Source organism: Cyprinodon tularosa, unplaced genomic scaffold, assembly GCF_016077235.1.
Source record: "Cyprinodon tularosa strain WSP-4 unplaced genomic scaffold, ASM1607723v1 ctg94, whole genome shotgun sequence".
NCBI classification, from domain to species: domain Eukaryota; kingdom Metazoa; phylum Chordata; class Actinopteri; order Cyprinodontiformes; family Cyprinodontidae; genus Cyprinodon; species Cyprinodon tularosa.
The window spans coordinates 2,646,465-2,665,368 of record NW_024039718.1 but is presented as its reverse complement, the minus strand read 5'-3'; the positions used below and the strand labels follow the sequence as shown (position 1 = coordinate 2,665,368).

The 18,904-nt window shown below is 35.7% G+C and overlaps 3 protein-coding genes across 4 annotated transcripts; 1 reads left to right on the top strand and 2 right to left on the bottom strand.

Annotated features, from left to right (window-relative positions):
* Positions 1 to 2,560: 2,560 nt before the first annotated feature.
* Positions 2,561 to 3,840, top strand: LOC119776501 (gastrin-releasing peptide). 2 transcript variants are annotated; one of them, XM_038274911.1, is made up of 4 exons: positions 2,561 to 2,739; positions 2,867 to 2,979; positions 3,293 to 3,486; positions 3,571 to 3,840. In XM_038274911.1, the coding sequence occupies exons 1-4, from the start codon at positions 2,735 to 2,737 to the stop codon at positions 3,622 to 3,624; spliced, it is 366 nt and encodes a 121-aa protein (XP_038130839.1). In that variant the 5' UTR covers positions 2,561 to 2,734; the 3' UTR covers positions 3,625 to 3,840. The 2 variants fall into 2 exon arrangements, with proteins under 2 accessions (XP_038130839.1, XP_038130838.1); XM_038274910.1 differs by having other exon boundaries at positions 2,562 to 2,979.
* A 3,158-nt stretch (positions 3,841 to 6,998) lies between these two features.
* On the bottom strand, positions 6,999 to 9,445 carry rx3 (retinal homeobox gene 3). The gene is made up of 3 exons (XM_038274909.1): positions 9,080 to 9,445; positions 8,582 to 8,805; positions 6,999 to 7,888 (listed from the first exon to the last, which is right to left on the bottom strand). The coding sequence occupies exons 1-3, from the start codon at positions 9,330 to 9,332 to the stop codon at positions 7,442 to 7,444; spliced, it is 924 nt and encodes a 307-aa protein (XP_038130837.1). The 5' UTR covers positions 9,333 to 9,445; the 3' UTR covers positions 6,999 to 7,441.
* Positions 9,446 to 12,830: 3,385 nt separating this feature from the next.
* cplx4a (complexin 4a) lies at positions 12,831 to 18,138 on the bottom strand. Its single transcript, XM_038274913.1, has 3 exons — positions 17,824 to 18,138; positions 16,229 to 16,316; positions 12,831 to 13,704 (listed from the first exon to the last, which is right to left on the bottom strand). The coding sequence occupies exons 1-3, from the start codon at positions 17,985 to 17,987 to the stop codon at positions 13,477 to 13,479; spliced, it is 480 nt and encodes a 159-aa protein (XP_038130841.1). The 5' UTR covers positions 17,988 to 18,138; the 3' UTR covers positions 12,831 to 13,476.
* Positions 18,139 to 18,904: the final 766 nt, after the last annotated feature.

Sequence of the window (18,904 nt, the reverse complement as noted above, 5' to 3'; positions counted from 1 at the left end):
AGGCAAAACACAATGTCATCTGTGCCTGTGTGCATGACAGGCAGGGTCTTAACTAAGACTGTCCAGCCACATATGCAGGGGCCACAAGTAAAGCAGTTAAGGGGGTTCTACGTGGGATGAATGTGCCTAAAACACTTTGTCATGACAGAAGCCTTAAAGGATGGTTAGAACATTGGTTACCACTTGCATGGACTGTAAGCAGTCATGGGGACAAAGTACAGGCAAATGCCTAGGAAGACCATTACCTGAGAAGGGTTTAAGCAATTCTACCCCAAGTTCACACTTGAGCCCAGATCCCATATATGGGCCAGCACTAACTAAATATGTCCCGGACCTTCTGGTTTCAGTTTGCTGCATAATTTTGTCCGTTGTCCACATAAGGCAGGATCAGCTTGGGAAGAGGACTGCCCTCTCACACTGGTTAAACACCCAGAGAGAAACTTCCAGCGATATAAAGCAATAAGGATATGAAAAATATGTATCCTTCAGATTCTCAGATTGCCAAGAAGACCAGTCTGGAGGCCAACATTTAGAAAGGCATAACCCTCGAAGGGGTGGTCCGTTCTCTAAGGTCCAGAGTCAGATCAAGATCTCAGTTCTTTTTTAGGAATCAGGATATAAATTGAATAAAACCCCATTTGATCCAGCAAGGGTTTCACAGACACTAAAACACCTTTGGCAAGCAAGGTACACAGTTTTCAGTGTACAACTAGGCCATCAGGGAGTCATGGGGTGACAATATGGACCCCAGAAACTTGGGAACGGTGTCAGAAGTGGAGACTGTATTACTGGGTCAACACTCACGAATCCAGGGTGTGAGCAACCCAACATGCCAGCTGACCAGGAGAAAAATGTCCATCTCCCACCTCATCTATGGGTCTTTTTTCTTAGTATTCTGACGTTAATCTCAGAATTCTGACTTTTTTCCTAGAATTCTGACTTTAATCTCAGAATTCTGACTTTTTTCTCAGAATTCTGCCTTTTTTTCTCAGAATTCTGACTTTAATCTCAGAAGTCTGACTTTTTTCTTAGAATTCTGACTTTAATCTCAGAATTCTGACTTTTTTCTCAGAATTCTGCCTTTTTTTCTTAGAATTCTGACTTTAATCTCAGAAGTCTGACTTTTTTCTTAGAATTCTGACTTTTTTTTTCGGAATTCTGACTTTAATCTCAGAATTCTGGCTTTAATCTCAGAATTCTGACTTTTTTTTTCTCGGAATTCTGACTTTTCTCAGAATTCTGGCTTTTTTCTCAGAAGTCTGACTTTAATCTCAGAAATCTGACTTTTTTCTCAGAATTCTGACTTTAATCTCAGGATTCTGACTTTTTTCTCATATTCTGACTTTAATCTCAGAATTCTGACTTTTTTCTTAGAATTCTGACTTTAATCTCAGAATTCTGACTTTAATCTCAGAATTCTGACTTTTTTCTCAGAATTCTGACTTTAATCTCAGAATTCTGGCTTTTTTCTCAGGATTCTGCCTTTAATCTCAGAATTCTGACTTTTTTCTCAGAATTCTGCCTTTTTTTCTTAGAATTCTGATGTTAATCTCAGAATTCTGACTTTTTTCTCAAAATTCTGACTTTAATCTCAGAATTCTGACTTTTTTCTCAGAATTCTGCCTTTTTTTCTTAGAATTCTGACTTTAATCTCAGAAGTCTGACTTTTTTCTTAGAATTCTGACTTTTTTTTTTTTTCGGAATTCTGACTTTAATCTCAGAATTCTGGCTTTAATCTCAGAATTCTGACTTTTTTTTTCTCGGAATTCTGACTTTTCTCAGAATTCTGGCTTTTTTCTCAGAAGTCTGACTTTAATCTCAGAATTCTGACTTTTTTCTCAGAATTCTGACTTTAATCTCAGAATTCTGACTTTTTTCTCATATTCTGACTTTAATCTCAGAATTCTGACTTTTTTCTCAGAATTCTGACTTTAATCTCAGAATTCTGACTTTAATCTCAGAATTCTGACTTTTTTCTCATATTCTGACTTTAATCTCAGAATTCTGACTTTTTTCTCAGAATTCTGACTTTAATCTCAGAATTCTGACTTTTTTCTCATGATTCTGACTTTAATCTCAGAATTTTGGCTTTTTTCCCCCATAATTCTGAATTTTTTTCTCAGAAGTCTGACTTTAATCTCAGAATTCTGACTTTTTTCCCACATGTCAACTGAAATAAAATAAAATATCAGTTAACTTTTTTTTTATTTTTTCAGTTGCCCTAATCCTCTTCCATAGAAAGAAGCCAAATATTCAGATAGTCGAAAATACGTTAAAAACGGGTTTCACATTTGCAACGTTTTTTCTTAACTTCTATTATTGGACTTAAAGTGGGAAAAAAATCAGACCGAACAAAAACATCTCACTTTTCAACAACTATTTTTGGCCTAAATCAAGATTATGACGGACGGACAGATTTAGCCTAAAAACCAACAAATGACGTCTGGTGTTTGGGGGTGAGCTTCTGCTCTCGTGCTGATTGCGGTGACGTTCACACCTGAACTAAAATATATAAGCAATAATCTGCGTTATCGGCAACTATAAATGATCTCCCAGCTGTATCTGCCTTCCTCCGCAGCATTTAGACGCGCTGACGTACAGCTGCTTCAGGAGGAGCGCCTAACTTTCTTTATCACTCATTCCTATTTAAGCCATTGGGAGAAGAAATTCTGCAAATCGGACGTCTTTTTTTCCCCTCCGCTTTGCATCGATCCAACCTCCAGAAAACTCAACGATGGTGTAGGTAATTTAAAGTTAGTCTGGATAAAGTCAGTGCAAAGTAAGGGCTGATAAACGTCGCTTGGTTTGCAGTTAACCTCCCGCCTATCATGTGTGCGGTGCGCCTTTGTTATCCATGGTCTTACAGAGCGCTTTGGAGCGTTTTTATCATCCTGGCAGCAGCGCCTTGTTTTCTGCGCTGCTCTGAAAAACCTGCATTAGTTGGGAAAATGTATCCGAGGGGCAATCACTGGGCTGTAGGTAAGGAAAACTTTACATTTATCAGAAATATTTAAACCAGTTTTATTGTATTGCGCAAAATGAATCATAATGGGCAAAATATCTAAACTTATGTAGCCTAATATTTCAAATTGCATTTATCCTTTTTAAGTAACATAATATATTTGGATTGAAAATATGTTTGTTTTTTTAATCAGTAATCAGTTAATAAAGACAATAACACCTAGGTTAAAGCATGTGTTTGCAGGTGGTTCTCATGGTTTATTTCTTATTTTTACAATGTTCAAGTAATTTTAATTGGCAGAAGAATGATTTTCAAATGCTTAACCCACAGGTCATTTAATGGGAAAGAAGAGCTTGCCTGAAAAGCAGCAGGTAAATCTTGACTATATCACACTTTCACAATCGGACAGAATCGTTGACCAGGACCAAACTGTGAAGGCTCTGTCACCAAAAAAACAGCTAACAATACTACAGCTTCTTCATAACAACAAGAGAGGAGAATATAAAGGAAAATATCTCCAAGAGGTCTGCTTGCAGAGTCAAACACCATTAGTAATCTCCGACCTTCAATATTCTTACAGATCTCTGTGTTATTGCTGTTCCCTCTAGATGTTACACCTATTTCTCCTGGCTTTGAAACTCCAAGACAATGAATCCTCCTGAAGAAAAGACAGACTTGGTTGGAAACGCTGCTTCTGACGTCTACTTTCTCTGTAATAACAAAATGACCATGTATAAACTGTGCTAGACACAAACATTTCAGTTTTCAGTTATTTACTATTTTTACTCCCGCAAAATAAAGGTTTCTACTACTTACTGACCGACAAGAACGTGTCACAGAAAGTGAGAATCTGAAATAAATTAAAAATTATACTTGCATTGTGGATGTCGGATCATGCTTTGCACACAGCAAGCCGCTATCTTTTGCTTCAAGAATGAACTGAATGAACAGTTCTCTCTTATAAAAAGATAATTTTATGATGGTAACATTCCGATATTACATTTCCTTTCAACCATAAACAAAAAGGGTAAAAAAAAGAGCAAAACATCCATATTTTCTAAATAAAGACAAACTATACTTTCCTACAACCTTTGCTAACAAATAGATGCATATATTTAAACATCCACACTTCTTAGATAAGAGGTATAGTGGATAAAATTCTTTCAGGTTTGAGTTCTGGGGTGAACATCTTTTCCATTGTCATTACTTACCTACTTTTATTAATAATCAATCTGCATAAAATTGATATTTACAAGCACTAAAATCTTCATAAAGTAAATATCACTGTGAGATCAATAAAGTCAATTAAGTAATAAATTGATTATTTAATACATTTGTATTAAAATATTTATGTATGATTTAACTGAAGGCTCCTAGATGACTTGCATTTTCTCTTTACCCCATTATAACACAAAATCTAGTTCTGAAAAGAGAATTAATTCTGTACTTATCATCTTTAATGTTAGTATATTGATGTGCATAATAAACCACAGAGTTTTTGTTGTCAAGTAATTGTTAATATATGAAAGATTTAAATGTTTTGAATATTCCACCTGAGAGTATTACTGCTGCCACCATCTGTATTAGAGGGAAGAAAATGGTAGCCAGATGGGCCACCCCTGGCCCCCCATCTTGCTCCGCCCCTGTGCATTATAAAGCTTGTAGGTCATTGCCCTTCTTTTTGAATCAATATTCTATACATAATATGTACCCTGGTCGAACTAAACTTACATTTCTCTTACAACATTTTAACAAATCTACGATAACCAAAATTAGGACAAATTATTTGAAATTCCCAATTCCTCCTAAATATAAAGAATTACAATTCAAAATAATAAATGACATATATCCTTCAAATTAATACTTAAGAGAGAGATTTAAATTCAATATTGGGAATTGTGGTGTCTGCACAACTAAATTGGAAACTACTAATCATTTGTTTTAGGTATGTAGAGAAGTAAGAAACCTATGGGATCAACTTCAGATCTTTCTATCTTCTAGATCTATAAATGTGGACTTTAATTCCTTACAAATAATCCAGTTTGGTTTATATATTAATGAAAAAAATGTGGAATTCTTAGTCAATACTTTGATGATTATAACCAAATATTATATCCATAAATGTTGTTATGCAAAATGCTCCCTCTCCTTCTCTCCTTTAAAAAACGAACTTTCCTCCTTTAACCGATGCCTGAAAAAGATGCAGAACCTTAAAGCAAATACATTGTCTGAATTATTGGAAGAATTTCAGTTAGTCCCCTCTTCTTAATAATTGATGTTATTTTTTTCCCCCATAAATTATTAATAGGAGTTGTGATCTTATTTGTTTCTTGTAATGTTCATTATTTACATATTGTTGAGATTGTCATTTATATTCATTATTTTCAATAAAAAAAAAAAAATAATAAAAAAAAAAGGCCATTGCCCTGCTTTGTAAGTTACAATATCCCTGTTTTACCGTTAGGTGGCACAAAAGTTCACTTTTAAGAATATCTTCCATGTCTTAGCAACTTTCTAGTTTCAGAAAACTCGAAAATAACCATATTCCTAATTGAAAACACAATTAGTGTTGTATGGTTAAGTAATGACTCGGTATTAAAACACACACACACACACACACACACACACACACACACACACACACACACACACACACACACACACACACACACACACACACACACACACACACACACACACACACAAAAACAATAAAAAAAAACAGACACTCCAGTGTTTGTCTGTTTGGTACGACGGAGTATTAGGGCCACACATGAAGAGAAAAAATATTTTTGCCATGACGAGATTAAACTCGACATGTCAACTTTAAAGTCGACATGTCGACATTAAACTCAACATTTCGAGAATAAAGTTGAAATGTCATGTTGAGTTTAATCTCTACGTGTCGACTTTAAACTCGCCCTGTCGACTTTAAACTCGCCATTTCGAGAATAAAGTTGATATATCGTGGCGACTTCAATCTCGACATTCCAAAGTTTGGAGAAAAGAGCAACCGCGCTCCACAGCTGCAGTCTGCTTTTTATGAGTGAAGGTAGTCTTTGACGTGCTGCAACTGTATAATCATCACAGGAAGCGGTGGCCTACCAATAATAACGTAACGTCTTTCCCTATGCTTACCCAGGCTCGCAGTTCTGAATTTGAGAACATGTCAGTCATTTCAACTTTATTCTCGAAATGGCGAGTTTAAAGTCGACAGGGCGAGTTTAAAGTCGACATGTCGAGTTTAATCTCGTCATGGCAAAAATATTTTTTCTCTTCATGTGTGGCCCTAATACTCCGTCGTAGTTTGGGAAGAATAGATGACAATCAGTATTATTTTTAGCTCCCACTGGATTCAAGCAGATACCGGTTAACACTAATTGCAAAAGTTTGGCAACGTCCTTTTAAAGCCCTGCTAACATTTCTTCTTCCTCCCTCTCTTTAGCCACTGGTCACGGATGAATGGTGAACAATTGAGGGGCGAGCCTCTTTCACCCCTATTAGGAGTCTGATCCCAGTAGAGAGAGGGATAAAGTTTATGAGAGTTAATGAGGAGGAAAGAAGCAGGCTGAGGGGACTAAATCTCTAAAAGAGTTTATAGTTAATAGTTTTAGGCCACTTTGGGATATACCACAGTTTATTAAGATTCGGACATATTAGAAAAAATGACAGATATTTGTCTACTATAAAATAACAGAAATAAACTCAAGGAAGCTTAAAATAACTTATGATTTATCTTACTTTTAGGGGGCTGCACTTTTAAAATAAAAGCTATTTAGCTATTTACCGCTAGAGGGCACTACAATCAATATTTCCAATTTCTCGTGTAAAAAAAACATGCGCTTTATACATTTTTGTTGCCAATATAATGCAACATTTTTATGTTTGAAAATTTAGTCATTATCTATTTTATTCTTTTAGGTTTTAAAGTCTATAGTAATCATTTTTTAAAGCTTTTTTCCCCCCACATTTTCAAATTATGTGAGATTTAATTGCCTAAAAGCTCTTAAAATTATAATGTCTTTGAAACAATATGCTTATTTTTTCAGTTTATTATACAGGAAAAATATATTACATTTACTTATCAAAAAGACTGAATGATTAGAAAAAACAAATGAAGAGAATCAAATGATGACAGTTTGTACTGGAGAAGTTTGTACTGATAAAAAAAAACAACTATTTGCAAAATCAAGATAGGGAGAAATTAAGCAAAACTTCACAGTTGAAACAATGATCAAAAATCATAAATGATAAGGAAAGCATATTTAAACATATTTTATACTTATATTTTGTTCTTTTTACTTGTTTTTTTTCTACAATTGTCCAGGAATTTATGCTCCAGTTATGAGGATTTTGTGGTTTTATTTTTCTTGGGTTGTAAAAGTGTCCAAAATTATAGAATCCAATCAACAGAAGAATAAAGTATTTTCAAACACTGTCGTCTGGATGTTCATGTCGATTTCAGGCCCTCAGATAGAATCACCAGGTCTTCCCAATAGACTGAATGTGCTCCTTGGCTTTCATCCGTAGTGAGGCTATACTGGAGTTCTTTGGGTTGACTGAGCACTGGTATGTGGGTGGCGTGGGGCACATAGAGCTGATGTGAGGCAGGTGAGAGCTGTGTCCCAGGGCCGGCGAGGTGAAAATAGATGCTGGCAAGGAAGAAGGTATGGATGGTGGAGGAGAAGGAGTGTAAGCACCCTGGAGGCTCTGCGAACCGCTGATGAAGCCTGGCAGTGACTGCAAGGAGGCGGACGATGTGATAGGAGAGGAGAGCCAGGGCTCCAGCGGCAGCGTGGAGCCCAGGGTGCTGGTAGATCGGCCAAAAGACAGGAGAGACGGGGAAGGAGTGTCCTGCAGCTTGATGGCGCTCACCTCCAGCTTCTCCTGGCGACGCCACTTGGCTCGCCGGTTTTGGAACCAAACCTTGAGAGATTTTTTAGAAAAAATTAGAGATTAACAACAATATAACATTATCCAAAAATGACATATGTGAAACATTTATTTTACAATCTTTTTATGTAAGACATGAAAATATTAAAATATTGCAATTAAAAGATTCTAAACTGTATTACTATATTACAAGTTACTTAAAAAAATATAACTTTTGATTCCTTTCAAATAAATTATATTTATTAATATTTTCAAGTGGAAAATTTATTAGACATATTATTAATAACAAAGCAATTATTCCAGCTGTTGTTATTCTAAAACCAAACAACTCATTGCAAACAATGGAGAAAAAAAAATGCAGTTTCCTATTAATTAATTAATTAATTATTTATTTTCTTGTTTTTTTTTTAGAGCTATCTAAATACTCAGAATGTAAATCCTTTTACATTTCTGCTAAAAAGTTGCTTAAAATATAATGCTTAGATTTATTGAATTTTATTTGGCTGCTCATTTTGTTAATTTTATTAATTAAAACTTGCATTTTTTATTCTTTATTTTTTTAGAAAAAATGAAGAAAGTCATGTGGATCTTCTCTAGGAACATTTGGGGTTTCTACATTATATTTTTAGAACTGGAAAAATAAATACTTGACATATAAGCAAAGTAATATTAGTGAATAGTTGTTCCTGTTTCTGATATAGTGTTTATTGTGGAGCTCAGTCCTACCTGCACTCGGACCTCCGGCAGGTTGACCTTCAGAGCCAGCTCCTCTCTGCTGTAGACGTCCGGGTAGTGGGACTTCTCAAAGGCCCGCTCCAGCTCATGGAGCTGGAAGGTGGTGAAGGTGGTCCGGTTTCTGCGGTGTTTCTTCTTCTGGTTCTCGTCGTCGGACAGCCTGCCATCTCTGTCCGGTGAGTCCGGGCCTGCGGAAGCCTCTCCGGAGCACACACCTGAAAGCAGCAAAGATGCGTTCACTGACTCAAAGAAAAAAATATAATTTTGTGTTGTTGTTGTTTCTGGAAAAATGAAATTAGAAAACCCCGAATTTAAAACTTTATCATTTCCAATAAGTTATTTCTCATAGATTATAACGTTTTTTTATTTAACAATTTCCTACTATTCAAATATGTAAAACTCTTCTTTTTAAAACAGATGCATTATATCTTAAACTACCAAAAAAAAAAAAAAAAAAAAAAAATTTAATTAAAAGTAATGAATACTGACTGTCGCAGCTGTCTGTGTAATGACTTTTCTTCCTTTGGGTCACAGTGTCCTTCCCGCTGTGCTCTGAGTCTTTTATGGTCTCGGTGTAAGGGGCTGACTTGTGGAAGATGGTGTCCTCCTTGAAGCCCAGGATAGCCTCGATGCTGTGGACGGTGGCCGGGTTGTTCCCCGGGCTCTGCGCGGAGCGGACGGAGGGCGAGGTGCGCTCTTCCATCATCATCATCATTTGGGAAGGAGATCCTAGCAGCCACATCAGTCAGCTAAAGTCCAAAAGTAAAAATCCAAATTCACACTTCTACTCTTTTCCTCAAAAAAAGAGTTTTTTTTTTTTTTTTTTTGGGAAAGTTGTCTCCCTCTGTTTTTATGGAGCATCTTTGCTGATGGGTTTTAAAGGTCTTGCATGGGACCCCCTCCCCTCCCACGTCACGGAGGGGACGTCCTGCTGGATTTAGGGGGTAACTGTGAAGCCAGCAGCCTCCCCCAGCAGAGCTCCACCCCATTCCAAGTGCATCAGCATGCCTCTAAACCTACTTACATAAATCTTAAAACCATCTTTCCACTTCTCCAGATGTCATGTTCATGTCAACGTGTGTGGGGGGGAATAAGGGGAAGATTAATCCCACAGATTAAGGTACAGCAAAATCATAATTACAAGATCTCTGGTGAGAGCAAGGATTGCAAGATGACAGCTTAATATTTAATCATATCTTCAAGATATTGTCGCCAAAAAATAAGTTGATTCAATAAACGCTTTTGTTTCTCTGGTCAGAAAAAAAAAAGTGTAGATTCAGATTTTTAAATTGCCATGCATTGATGGGATGATAAAATAAAAAAAAAATTAAACTTTTAACAAAATCAAAACAAAGGATTTCAAAACAATGTCTTTTATATATTGCATTCAATAGGATGACTGAAGCAAAACAATAACAATTTGAGCCAGAAGCCACTTAACAAAAACAAAGATTGACAGCAGTGTGGTAATCCTCCTTAGGGGGATTAGTTATTTTACTCAAAAGAGTTAAAACCTTTAACACTATTTAGTTTTCCCTAATTAGAGAAGACCTGTGTTGGCCCAACTGTGTTGGAGGGGGTTCAGTGTGAAGAGTCAGGATAATGAATAATATCATAATTTACACCACAAAGTATGAGACTGGGACAAATCTTTTTACAAAGCAAAACCTCTGCAGCAATATCTATTGACACACAGACAGCACTTTAATAAATCCATCTAAAAACACTAGATAACATATTTATTTGACAATTGAAATTTAAAACCAGTTTAATGCCAATTTTATTTCTTGGCTAATATTAATGAATGATTGAGTCTGATACTGATGGTGATAAATAAACATTTGTACCCTTTTCTGTTATGTTTTTTAACCTATATCTGCGAGCAGTTGCCAGAAGCCTTAAATTCTAATAAAGATAATGGTTTTGGGCAGTAAGGAAATTTATAGACTTGCACAGCTGGTTTGGCAGAGATTCGAGATCACTTTAAAACTGAGCCAATACATTTTGAGTGTTGTACGGTATTTCTGAGGTTGAAGAACCTCAGCAGCCTGCCCATGTATAGAAACAGGAGGTCATGGTGGAGCATTATTTCTAATTTTGATCAACATTTTATGATATGTATCATATCTTCTGACAGGAGTCAGACTGTCGAAAAAGTCCATCACCGCAGACCAATGATCAATAACTCAATCTCAGAGACTCATTCGATTATTACATGAAAAAAACCACGAAAGGTCCTGAGGGGAAAAATGCTGGGAGATAAAAGTATATTGAATGAGACACATTTAACCCATACTATCACTTTTTAAAGTGAACTAGCCCGCAAATGAAATTATCATTATTCAGTGACTGATAGTTACAGTATAATAAGGAGTGATAAAAGGTTACAAACTGAGTGACAGTCATTTTAATACAGGACAATCAAACCAAGGTTTAAAAGGTCTAAACTGGTACCAGCTGCTCTAAGGATCTCAGCCTAAATAGTTTTCTCTAAGAGTTGATAGTGAGTTAGATAAAACGGAAAATGCTGAACCATTTACATCGTTGGGGATTGTAGCGTGGGAACAATCGCTGAATCTTTCCAGAGCCTTTGCTCTCTGTAAATGCCAAAGGCTTTGTAGGAATAAAAATTAAAAAGGCCAGCCAGCTGCTGAGTAACTTTAAAAAAAAACAACTGTCAATTAAAAGTCATTTTTCTATAATAATGACCTACTTTTTATATTAGTCTTTTGTAGGAATAGTCTTTTGTGGGGAGTGGCGGCCTAGTGGTTAGGGCATAGAGTTTGGAATGCAGAGGTTCTGAGTTTGAGCCCCGCTCCCACAGTCTGCCACTCTGGGTCTCTGAGCAAGACCCTTTACCCCACACTGCTCCCCAGGCGCCACACAATGGCAGCCCACTGCTCCCCAAGGGGATGGGTTAAATTCAGAGATAAATTTCTCAGTGTTAGATCATCCATCCATTTTCTGTCACACTTATCCCAAGCAGGGTCGTTAGGGGTGCTGGTGCCTATCTCCAGCTGTCTACGGGTGAGAGGCGGGGTACACCCTGGACAGCTCGCCAGTCCATCGCAGGGCATTACAGAGACACACAGGACAAAAATCCATTTACGCACACACTCACACCTAAGGATAATTAACCTAACAGTCATGTTTTTGGACAGTGGGAGGAAGCCGGAGTACCCAGAGAGAACCCACGCATGCTCAAGGAGTACATGCAAAATCCATGCATTAAGACTCAGGAATCGAACCCGGAACCTTCTTGCTGCAAGGCAGCTGAGCAGCCAATGTGAGATCAATAAAGTTAATTTATTGAAGGTTTTATTAATCATCTATAAATTTAATTAAACATCTAGACTATCCCTGCCGTGTCACCAACATAATTTCATTTCATATTTTTGATTTTAGCCTCTTATTTTCTAGTGTTATTAAAATGTAACCAATATATAACTAATTATCTTTGCCTTATAATTTAATGTTGTGGTTTGTTAGTCTATGATCCTCTATTAAATGTAAATCAGTATTGTAAAAATTAGATAAACTGCACTGCCTGAGGGAGATATTTCAGTTATTTATATTTATGCTAAATCATATTTAGCAGACCTAAAAAAATGCCACTGGGTGAAACATGATCTGAAAGGCAGGCAGAGAAGGCACCGGCTGACAACCTTGGCATTGCTGATCCTATTAGATGTAATCTCCAGACTTTACAAATCCGCAGCCGTTCAAACTTGGCTTCTTGCAAAACTCCAAACACTGCAGATTCCCATCCAACCCCCCAAATGGCCGTCCTGATTTTCTTCAGCCTAATCGTTGCTGTTTGTGTAATGCCCAATTAAACTAAGACCTATTTATTTTTCACTCTGTTATCCCCGATTTGCTTAAATGAGATTAATTGCAGCTGCATACTGTTATACATTTCCTGGCTATATTACTACGTTTGAGGGATGATAATCAAAAAGACTGAAATTAAAATTATTTTAAACCAAAAAAAAAACTTCTGAATGATCTTCAAACTCAGCTTTTTCTAAAATTGACACCAAAAATTGTTTGTAATTGGTAAAACATTAAATGGAAATGTGAGGAAACTTTATCTTCAAGATGTTTCTAGTAGTAAGTGTTTTCTCAGCCTACAAGGTTTCATGTTTGAAAGTCTCTCAATTTCATCCTATGCTAATTAATTGGTGATCCAAAAGAAAAAAAAGTGGAATTTTATATTGGAAATCCACAACCAACTCATTGCTTGAGTTTGATATACATTTTTATTTCAACCACAGAGTTGTCTTTTCACAATAAAGTACATTCCAGCAGTTTATAAACACACACAAGTTGCCTTTATTATTCATGTATTGTAGGTTTTGTGCAAATCTGCAAATGTTTCTGCAAAGTTTTTGTTGCTTGATAATCTCCACCTTCCATGTAATACCGAAATAGTAGCTAAATATTTTAAACACCAGAGACAAAAAAGAAAAAAAGAATAAATAAAACCAAAAGGAAAGTCGCATCACACAGGAGTGATTGGTTTTCTATCAGAATATATTGGAACACTTTGATTTTCTTGACAGAGAAAAACACACACACATTTATTTGGTCTCATTTTATGACACCACTAAGCATTAGAGATGGGGCACCCTTAACATAATGTAACATACTGCAAATTTGAGAGTAAAAAAGGAAATTTTTACTGTAAATTTTTATATATATACCCACTGCCAGTTGTAATACATTCTGTTATTTGAATGTTTTTTTATAGTATAACATGAGAAAGGGCTTATGTTCAAAAATGTACAGAGACTCAGGCTCTTACGGTTCATTTCTTCCAATCAAGTTGTTAAATCATGATCTTAGTAACCACCGTGTATGTTCCTCCTTTGTTTTCTCATTCTTTTTCACATGACAGAGCACTTCTCCTCTGCTTTGCTCTTCAGCTCAGTGACCGTGGCAGAGGCTTTTTCCTTCAGCTGGTCCATGTCCATGTTCTGCAAGTTTTGAAACTGGCCCATTAGCGAGTCCTTGCCCTCCTCCTCCGTAGCATCCTCATCCACCATCTTGAGCAGCTCCTCTGGGACGTCCACGTCGTCCCCAGCCATCTCAATCATGTTCTCATCTTGCTCACTCTGCAGGTGTGAACATTAGGCAGGGGAACATATAGTGAGGAACCCATCATTTCTTTACATTTGGGTTCATGATGAAAAACTTCACAGAAAATGTCAGACCTGCCTGTTTTTCTTTTTTTCTTCTAGCCCTGGTTCTAGTTTAACTTCATTCAATACTTTTAAGTCTTTATACTCATTGTCTTTCCTTTGCCATGTCTTCAAATCATCATTGATCAAATCTCAACAAAACTTTATTACTGTTTGATTTAGTCATGTTTATTATATTTTTCCCTCTTTAAATTTTAGTTTTTTTTTAGATTTGATCAGAAATTAAATTTATTTAGGTTTTTATTTCTATGAATTTGCAATATTATGAATAAACTTATATATATTTAACATTTTTGTAATTGCATGTTGTAATTCCTTATTACAACTACAATCAAAGGTTTGCTTTCCTCTATTTTCTAATTGAACTCATCACAACTTATTTGGCCAATGATTATTATATTGTTTACTTAGTGTGCACTTCTGTCTTCTGGTGTGACTTCTGTCATGTAAACACCTCGTTCTGCAATTAAAAGGTGAATTGAAAATAAAAGTGTAAGAAATAACCTTTTATTTTTTTAGCCTTTTGAGTATAAACAATTTTTTGTTTTTTTGCTGAGTAATCCAATGAAATCAAATGTATCTAACCTCTCGATTAGAAGCAAGCAGAGATCAAAATAAGACAAAAATTATGACATTTATTTTAATATATATTTTCTATATTGTAATGATTTTAAGATATGTTGTTTTTTCAATGCGTATAATTGAAGGTTTTCCGCTCTTAATTATCGCTATATCTTTAGCTTCATCAAGACTTAAATGTGAATAGGCTCCATCCTGTAACTACTTTAACATTCAATCTGTGGGATTATCAGACCAGAATTAGCTTTTCCTACCAGGCGCAGCCTAAAGATAACCTTGGTAAAGTTGTGTGACTTATGACTCCAACTTCCTGTTTCTATAGTTAAACGTTTGATACATTTAATGTCAAGAATAATGCCGTATTAAAATCAACACCTAAAAACTAATTGTGCAATTGAAATTTTTCTTCTTTTTAAACGTTCAGATATGTTACTTCTATAAAACAAAAATGTTATTTTTCAGCATCAAAGATAATATAAATGTACCGTAATTCAGTGTAAACAATTGCATTTTCCTATAGTTAAGTTTTTATCATTTCAAGGTTTTAATGTAATGCAGAATGACTTTTAAAATGAATGAATGAATTAAATCAACCAAGTTCTTGAAAGGTAAACAGAATAACTGTTTAGAGCAGCTAAAGCCTCTCAGTGTAAAGATCTGTCATCACAATGGCCCTGATGTCAATAATGTAAAAACTCCTTGTTTTAACAGTTTAAATTATATCGACATACCTTTTTCTCCTCCTCCATTATGGTTTATTGCTCTGTCAAGGCTCCACTGAATTTCTCAGTTTAGATCCACTAAAGTCAATGCTGCAGTTCCTTAAAGCCAGGTCTCTCTGCCGAGGTTCACCCTAATAAGCTTGGAACACCTGCTCCGTGGCATTTGGCTTTCTAAGACTGAAGGTGCAACAAGCCTTTCTTAGTAATCTGCTGTTTAACAGACTGCTGTTGCCAAGTGCTGCAGTCATACAGAGGTGACCTCGAGTAAAACCTGGCCAAAGCTGAATTAATTCAATTCAAAAAGTTAGTCCGATACAGCCTCCATTCTTCAATATAGATTTAGAATATTCATTGTAAATTAAAAGTTGTTTTAAAAGGTCCTACACTTTGGTTATGATGTGATTAATTTTTCTCCTTACTATTGTTTTTTTACTTTTGTTTTACCTTAGAGTCTCTTCAATCTCTAAAATAACTGTAAAATGTCCAACCTGCAGTGTAAAAGCTCACAAGTAGAAAGACTAAAAAGGCATCTTAGTGTCACTTATAGCTCATAAAAATGAACCATATTTTTTGAAGGAAGATTTATTTTATCCTAGTTTGAAAGCTTGTTACAATGTCTTTTATAATATTCCTATATTTTAGTATTTTTAATGAGATGCTAAAGAAAGAGAGTGATCGATTGGAAATTTCACCCTCTTTTACCTGCTGTTGAGCATACCTTTAATAAATGTTTCTGCACTTTTCTTCATTTACAAGATAGACAGATTCTGATATTCATAAGGTTTCTGCCGTGGCATAAATATGCAGCCATCTCTTTTAATACAATATGCCTACAATGCCTGTGCAGAACACATAAGATGAGAAAAGGGGGAAGCAATTGAATCCCTTTGTATCCAAAGCATGCATAGCAGTCAATTCTTCGTCTCTATCAAATTAAACAGATTTAGAAATATCTGCTGTAAGATTGCTTTAAAATGTTAAAATGTTTTACTTGGCATCTGCCATGATGGAACATGTTTTAAAGGCAAAAGAATACACTTATTTAACTGTTATGCTCATATTATTGGGCATCTGCACCAAACCACCTCTAAATATGAAAATACAGAAAGTTTAAAGATAAAAACCAAGGCGTTTACCTTTGGCAGTCTGTATTTATCTCTGAGACACACTCTTAGAGTTGCACGCTCTGCCTTTTTGTGTAAGAAATCTGCATCCCTCTCCATCCTGGTAAAATAAAAAAAAAACAATAACAAAAACAACAATCTCATTAGTTCAGTCTCTTTCACTCTTTGTCACAACAAACACCATCCAGGTTGGTTAGAATATAAGGTGTTTACATCAGCTTTTTATTGACTTGCATCTAACTTTGTGATGTATCTGTTAAAACTATGAAGCAACTGTTGGCAATAGGATTTTATGTAAACACTTTTCTGTTGAAAAATAAAAAGCAAAGTGTATTTTGTAATATTTTCATGCAATATCTTAGAAATATTAACCAATTACTTTATACAACAATCAAATACCATAGAGGTTTATGACAGCGCTTTCATGCAGGTTTGGTCATATGCAAAATACAATCAAACATATCACAAATGTCTCTCTGCAACAGATCAGTAAAGTTTTGGCTTAAAAACTGTTTTTTAAATAGTATCTGAGTATTCTGATATTTTCGTTAAACTCTCGGTGCAGTTTCCCTCAGCTAGAGAGGAAAATACAAACCCAGACATAATCAAGCAGATCTACAATTTGACCAAAACCTGACAACAGGAACTCTAATAGGTACACGATGTTATCAGTTTCCAAAGCTGATTTAATTAAAAACATTTTACCCTCAAACTAAGTCTTAAGTTTTAAAAGTTTTAAGATGTCACCTTTTTTTTTCTTTATAATAATATCTAACCCTAAATGTTTATTAGTTTTTCTTTTAAGAGCTAAATATTCTCAAACATGTTATCACAGAAGGTAGATTAATCTGCTTATGTAACACAAACAAGAGGCTGTGTTTTGCTCCAAACATAGATGTACACTTTGTTCCATTAAATAGATATTATTTCTGTTAAAGTTAAATAAGAACTGTGTGACACAGACATATTAAATACTGATTACTTCAGAATTATATCAATTACCTTTTTGTAAAACATTTTTTAGCACAAGATAATTATTTTTGAAACAAAAACTTAATGTGCAAAAGAAATATGCTGATTAGTTATGTGTATCTAAAGCAGCTTAATTAAAATATTAATTTTAAATCATTTACATAGCTGCAGGCTTTAAGGCATTAAACTAAACATTGCAACTAAAAGATTAAACATGCATCTAGAAGCAGAGATCATGATAAAAACTGTACATCCTTTAAGAATCAAAAGAGATTATCACCAAATGTTATGATTTATTTTATTATGCAATTGTTAGGTTAATTAAAATGAGGAAACTATAGATGATGTTTCTGCTTTACATTTATTTGACTTTAGATATGCAGAATATATTCATAGAAGCAAACAAACAGTTTTACTTCATTTTGTGACTGTCAGAAATAGATGCATCTAAACAGAATAAACACAAAGCGTCAGTGATAGGCTTGAAATTTTGACAATGATGGGAAAGGGAAAATTGAGGGAATATAATAAAAGTATATGTCAAGGTCACATTTTATGCCCTGCAGCCATTTTGTTTTTTCCATGGGGCCAGCAGCAAGAGCCACACATGCAGTTTGGTTCATGTGTCTACTTACTTCTCCTCTACCAACTGTTTTTGGTATTCTTCATACTCCTCGCGAGTCATCCCAGCTGCTTTTGCAGGATCTGACGGGGCGGCCTCCTCCTCTTTGTCACCGCCACCACCGAGACCTATCCCTGACAGTGGGTTCCCAATCATGCTCTTGATCAAAAAAGCCATCTTGAGTTTTTCAAGCGTTCACCCTCCAAGGACTGGGATGTTTCCTCTGACTGAAAAAGTTAAATCTTGTTGTAGCTTTCCAATCTAGAGGTAGCTCTCTAGCTAACCTCCTGCTTGTCTATAGAGTCAAGGACACACTGAAGACAAACAACACACGCTCACAAACACACATAATCTGGATTTAATCCTTTCTGCTTCACTATACTAAGAGGCAGATGGCCTGCTTTTTATCTATTTTTAAATCAAGCAGACCATCCTGGATGTTTGATAAAAAAGATTTATTTATACATTTTAAACAGTTTTTAGGCAAAACATTAACAAAAACTCATAGGCCTTAAGAGTAGATGGATCGTTACTTTCAAGCAAAGACAGAGGCTGCATTGCTCCCACCCACTGCTGCTTAATCATATTAGTGAAGTACAGAGCGGCCCGTGTGCAGCTTACACTGCCAGGATCAAGCCGAGTGGAGAGAGCAGCAGGATTATACTGTATTCTTGTTTATCTCCATGAAGCCATCCTTCATGCGGTGCCATTGTTTTAATGGGAACGTGACTGGCTGAAGGTGTGAAATGGGGAGGAGTCACCCCCTCGTCAAAGATAGGATCATATTTTACAAACACTATGGTGTTCTTTGGAACTTGATCAGTTTACTTGTTGGGTGAATCACAGGAACCTCCCCAATAGATGATGAGGGATTATAGTTTTAGAAGTTGCACAGAAGAATATTTTCTAACTGTAGAGGACAAGGTTAAAACAGTGCAACAGGGGACCAAACAAGCAAAGCCTATGAAAAAAAAAACAGTCACTCTAGATCCTGCTGATCAGCCCGAACCATGACTGCTGGTCTTGAGAAGAGCTTATCCATCCCACTTATTCTGATGTGTCAATGAGCTGTTCTACATTGAAAGTCCTTCTGC